The 5,357-nt window shown below is 43.8% G+C and overlaps 1 protein-coding gene across 1 annotated transcript; it reads left to right on the top strand.

Annotated features, from left to right (window-relative positions):
• The first annotated feature begins 1,414 nt into the window (after nucleotides 1-1,414).
• LOC134909372 (uncharacterized) lies at nucleotides 1,415-5,074 on the top strand. The gene is made up of 2 exons (XM_063916172.1): nucleotides 1,415-1,964; nucleotides 2,322-5,074. The coding sequence occupies exon 2, from the start codon at nucleotides 3,178-3,180 to the stop codon at nucleotides 4,843-4,845; it is 1,668 nt and encodes a 555-aa protein (XP_063772242.1). The 5' UTR covers nucleotides 1,415-1,964; nucleotides 2,322-3,177; the 3' UTR covers nucleotides 4,846-5,074.
• The last annotated feature ends 283 nt before the right edge of the window (nucleotides 5,075-5,357 follow it).

The following is a 5,357-nucleotide window of genomic DNA, read 5'->3' as shown; positions in this document are numbered from 1 at the left end:
TAATGTGACATACATATATGAAAAAAATGGACAAGCTTATTGCCCATTCTTGTGTCCGGGATATCTGAATTCCTCATTACTTTTACATACAGTATTTAAAATGGAAACTTTAGATTGGTGGCATGTCCACCATGAGTGCATCGTGAGCAGTACCCAAGGGCCCATGAGTCAAAGAGACTCCGCATAGGCTTCTCAAGTCATGGGTCAACCTTGCATCTACAGTAATGCAGTCTGGCAGATCCTGGCTCATAGTGGACTTTTCTTTGTATTAGGACATTTTATCTACCTTTCCTTTATCAATATAAAAAAAATATCAGTTCTGTCTTCTGCTAACACCCCCCTGAGATATACTGTATCCGTATTCGATAAATAGGCTATCCAATGCATAAGCCATTGAACCATCTGTAACCACCTTACTATGTCCTGCAAAGCAAAAATGGCTCTGTCGCTGAAGAGAACACTGGTTTTCACTGGTAATAAGAATTTTTGACTTTTCATAAATCTAAAGTGTATTAGTTCACTTAAGATATCTAATTGTGCCTACATTATAACAAATGTGGCCCTAGCAAGTTAAATTCAAAGCAAAAGGGTTTTGACTCCAAGGAAGACATGTATCAATGGAAAAATGTAGTCAAACCTCAGAAAACATTTGTGGAGGTTTACTGCAATAAATATGGTTCCCCATATATATTAAAGTGGTCTGCAGCAGAGATATCCAGTGCGGACTGCCAGCGCAACAGTCTCCATAAAATTCTATCGGACTGCGATGTTTCCATATGCGTAATGCGCCAGATAGGATGGCATTGCCTACAGAAACCTATGGGATTCAGCTTGTAACCAGAAGCCCATAGCTGTGGGCAATGCATGTGCAATAGGACTCCTGCGTCATAAACTGACAATTCAGTACATTGTCAGGACAACTCTATACTGGAAGCAGGGCTGGACTGCCCATCTGGCAATTCTGGCATATGCCAGAAGGGCTGATAGGCAGGTGGGCCAGTCCGGTCCCACTGATTAGTGCATTTGCATTGTAATGGAAGAGTGCCACGTGTCCACACCCCCTGACTTGCAGCATGCCCCCGTGCGTCATTTCTGCGAATGCCCCCCATCCGTTACCATGGTAATGAGGGCATGCCACGAGTCCATGCCCTCCTGACTCACGGCATGCCCCGTGCATCATCTCCACACGCGCACGTCGCACATGCCAGGGCCAGTTCGAAGCTCCAGTCCGTTACTGACTGGAAGCCCTGTGCCAGGGGTGAATAATCCTGCATACCAGCATTAATAAATACCGGTAGGGTGTATCGCAAAGTATGCAGACAATAAGTATGCAGACAATAAGGAAATGCTGACTCATTCTGCCGCCTAACCTGACAGATGTGTAATGCACCACAATGTGAAGTATTATAGTATGTCTGACATTGTGCATTATGCTATAATGCAGGTGTATGTCATCATACAACTGACACACCGCAGCTCCCAGCAGCCCCAGCAACTGCTCAAGAGCTCAGGAGCAGGACACATGACCAGTCAGGTGGTGAGACCAGTGACAGTTGGGAGAAAGTGTTGGTTGGTGAGAGCTGAGCTGAGGTAATCTTGAGAGGAGAGCTATGCCATCAAGTGTGTGCTGAGGTGGCGTGGGGGTGACGGAGGAGATGGAGGCAGACCTTCCTACCACAAGGGTGGTCAGAGAGATGGCTTTACCCCCATGCAAGGCAAGTCTGGGGGTGCAGATGTAATAAGAGTGACCGCAGCAGCTTCCATAGCGGCAGTGGGTGGAGTTTTATCTGGAGCCCTGGCAGTTAGTAATGCCTCAGAGTGGACCAGGCCTCCCCAATTAAGGCAAGAGGTGGGCAGCAGTAACAAAGGAATAGTCCGTGGGAGCAGATTGTCCGGAAAGATACCCAGTATCCCACACTGACAGCTACGGACAGCATGGAGACCTAACACAGACACTTGGAGAGGTATAACTGCGATTTACCTTAGCACCACATAGTAGGAGCCATCACAGCTCAGCAGGCACTGGCTATATACAGGGAGTCAAAACAGCACCTGGAGCAGTCTGCATGTCACGCTACCCGGCTATAGCACTATATAAAGTACCACCTTCAGAGGTAGCTACATTTGCATAGAACTGATTTTTAGCATTCAAGCCTGTAGTATTCTGTACTATGTAAATGAACACTGTCGCTTCCTTTCAGTCAGGATTAAGAGCAGGTATTGTCGTCAGATATCCTGCTATAATTTAACTCTTACCAGCGATGCAGCTAGTAAAGCCTTTATTTACACTAATGCTCCTGCATACTTGATTGACATTACAGAAAGTTAGTGAAGGAAAGCTGCACATGAGGTAAAGAGAGAGACAAGGAGTACCGTAAAAGGATATTCTACATTCATTATTACCCTTGAGGAATTTAGACAGCATACCCCACAGAGTAACCAACGCCTGAGTACTGTAAACCCTCACATCCTCAGGGAACTATAAAGAAAAGGCAGCAACAGACTAGTTGGAATTAATGTACTAATTTGCAATCTTGCTAGGAAACGTCACTTGAGAGAGGAGTAGCTGCAGCCTAGAGAAAGTGTCTCTTTTGTGCTGGTCACGACTCACGAGTAGCAACTATTGAAATGGGAAATTTGCTCGGAAACATTTGCCTAATTCCATTAATCCCTATTGGAGACAGGACACCTAACCTAACATGCACCATCTATAAAATACTCAGCTGAACTTTGTGATTTAAAGTTATTGGGGATATTGATAGTACCGAGTAGTGTAAGAGTGACTAAAGGTATTGCGCTATTGTTTGCATGTGTAGTAGTAATGGTTAACAGCTTGTTTTAGAAAAGCTCTATTTAACAATTAGTATTGTATTTATATAGTATTGTTGTCGAATTCTGTTCTCTGTAAATTGAAGTATTCACAGTGCAAAAGAATATTTGTGTAATTGCTGGTGCACTTGTCTGGAGGTATTACAGTTGAACCATTTGGATCCAGGGATTTGCAGAGAAAACAACTCCGGGGGCTACCAGTTCCAGAACAATTAAATAAATGTTATATTTTCTGTTGTGAAATTTATTGCCATTGCTTAATATTGTAAACTGAATTACCAACTTACCTGCATCCGTACTTGTGCATTACATTTTTTTGGCGTCTTACGAACAGGATACGAACACAAGATGTCACCAGACGACCGAGCTGCAGGGGATTTGTCAAATACTCGTCCAACTATGGCTATCTTAAATCCAATTACGTTGCCCTATTACATTGGGGCCCCATGGCTTCCGACATATAGTGGAGATGCTCAAAGATCCAATAGGAACACTTTCACTGAATTTAAGAACAAAATGGAATCTATGTTCCGCCTGTACCCACTATCAGAAACACAGCAAGTGGAGATTCTGATTGGACAGTTGAAAGGCACAGCCCTGAAAGAGGTTACTTTATGGCCAGTGGATCAAAGAAAAACAGTAGTCCGGATTCTGAACCAATTAGCTACCACGTTTGATACAAGGACGTTGTCTGAACTCAAGGTTGCCTTTTATACGAGGAAGCAGCAGCCAGGTGAAACACTGCGTGACTTCGCACTGAGTTTACAGGAGGCACTTAAAGCACTTCAATCTTTAGATCCAACAGAAATTCGACCAACAGATGAAATACTGATTAATCAATTTATAGAGGGGTCCCATGGTGAGATAGTGAAGATGCATTTACGCCTCCTTCAGTTACAGTTACTAAATAGCTCATTTTTATCCTTTAAAGAAGCTGCCATTAAAGTGGTAGGAACATTACAGCAGCAAGAAATGTCCTGTCCTGAGATGTTGGGGTACCAAGAAAATAAATATCCTGCAGAGATCATGAAGAAGGAAATCATGGATCAGCACACTTTGGAACAAGTTGTTTTACAGGGTGCTCCTGCCCCATGGACAGATCTTTTAAGTACCATAGGAGTGCAAGTCGATGAACTGACCCATGGGATAACCGAAATGTCAAAGCAATTGCGGTATCTCAGGCAGCAACAAGCAAAGTACAGACTAGAGACAAAATGGAACACTGATAAAGGGCAGCCAAGAGATGTGGACATCTGTCCTGTAGTCCAGAATCAAATGGAAGTGGATGCTACACTAGCTACAGACCCAGAACCTGAAGTTAGTGCAAGAAAAGTTATAGGGAAGGTCGTTTGGTTTAATGTGCGAAATGGCTATGGCTTCATAAATTGGCATGACACCAGGCAAGATGTTTTTGTTCATTATACGTCCATCCAGAGGCACAAACCCAGGAAATATCAAAGCCTGGGAGATGGAGAAATTGTGGAATTTGACATCATCCATGGAGAAAAAGGTCTATATGCAACAAATGTCACTGGTCTTGGTGGTGTTCCGGTAAAAGGCAGCAGATATGCACCAGATCGCAAGCGTTATTGGCGCTATCCACGTCGCAGAGGTTTTTCACATTATTACCCGCAAACCGACCAAAATTATGAAGATGAAGAGCAGTCCAAGGAAGCGGAAAATGTGACGGAAAGTATTTATCATCAACAGCCTTTTAGGGGACATCGCAACTCAACATATGATCCAAGGACACCATATGGATGCACCCAGCGATACACTGCTGTCACAGAGCATAGTGAATTACCAGGACAAACAGATGAGCAAATCATGGAGGAACGAACTGGCATAGTGAAGCAGAGCCAGCATGATGTATTCAGACCACAACTTCCTCCAGAGCCAGTAGGTGAGGGTAAGGCCCAAGTGGAGGACATTGGGTCCAATACGACATACCTTGATCAGGCAGACTCAAATGCATCTGACCAGGAAAAAAAGCACAAAGGGATTTGTTCCCATTAGCTTCTGGTGATAGGAAATCCAAAAGTGTTTGATGCTTTGTTGCAATATACCAAACTGACTTTCACTAATGTTGATGGTATAGTTGTATATCTTAAAGTTAAAGTAGAACATCTTGTAATGTTATGCATAGTTAAGCGCAATCTTTTGTGATGTGAAACCGTACTTAAATGTCTTTACTGCATTATAGTTTGCTGATATTATGCTATGCGTGGGGACACGCATATTTTCAGTGGGGGCATATGTAATGCACCACAATGTGAAGTATTATAGTATGTCTGACATTGTGCATTATGCTATAATGCAGGTGTATGTCATCATACAACTGACACACCGCAGCTCCCAGCAGCCCCAGCAACTGCTCAAGAGCTCAGGAGCAGGACACATGACCAGTCAGGTGGTGAGACCAGTGACAGTTGGGAGAAAGTGTTGGTTGGTGAGAGCTGAGCTGAGGTAATCTTGAGAGGAGAGCTATGCCATCAAGTGTGTGCTGAGGTGGCGTGGGGGTGACGGAG

Source organism: Pseudophryne corroboree, chromosome 4, assembly GCF_028390025.1.
Source record: "Pseudophryne corroboree isolate aPseCor3 chromosome 4, aPseCor3.hap2, whole genome shotgun sequence".
NCBI lineage: Eukaryota > Metazoa > Chordata > Amphibia > Anura > Myobatrachidae > Pseudophryne > Pseudophryne corroboree.
The sequence above is the reverse complement of the archived record's forward strand: the minus strand, read 5'-3'. Positions and strand labels throughout refer to the sequence as shown.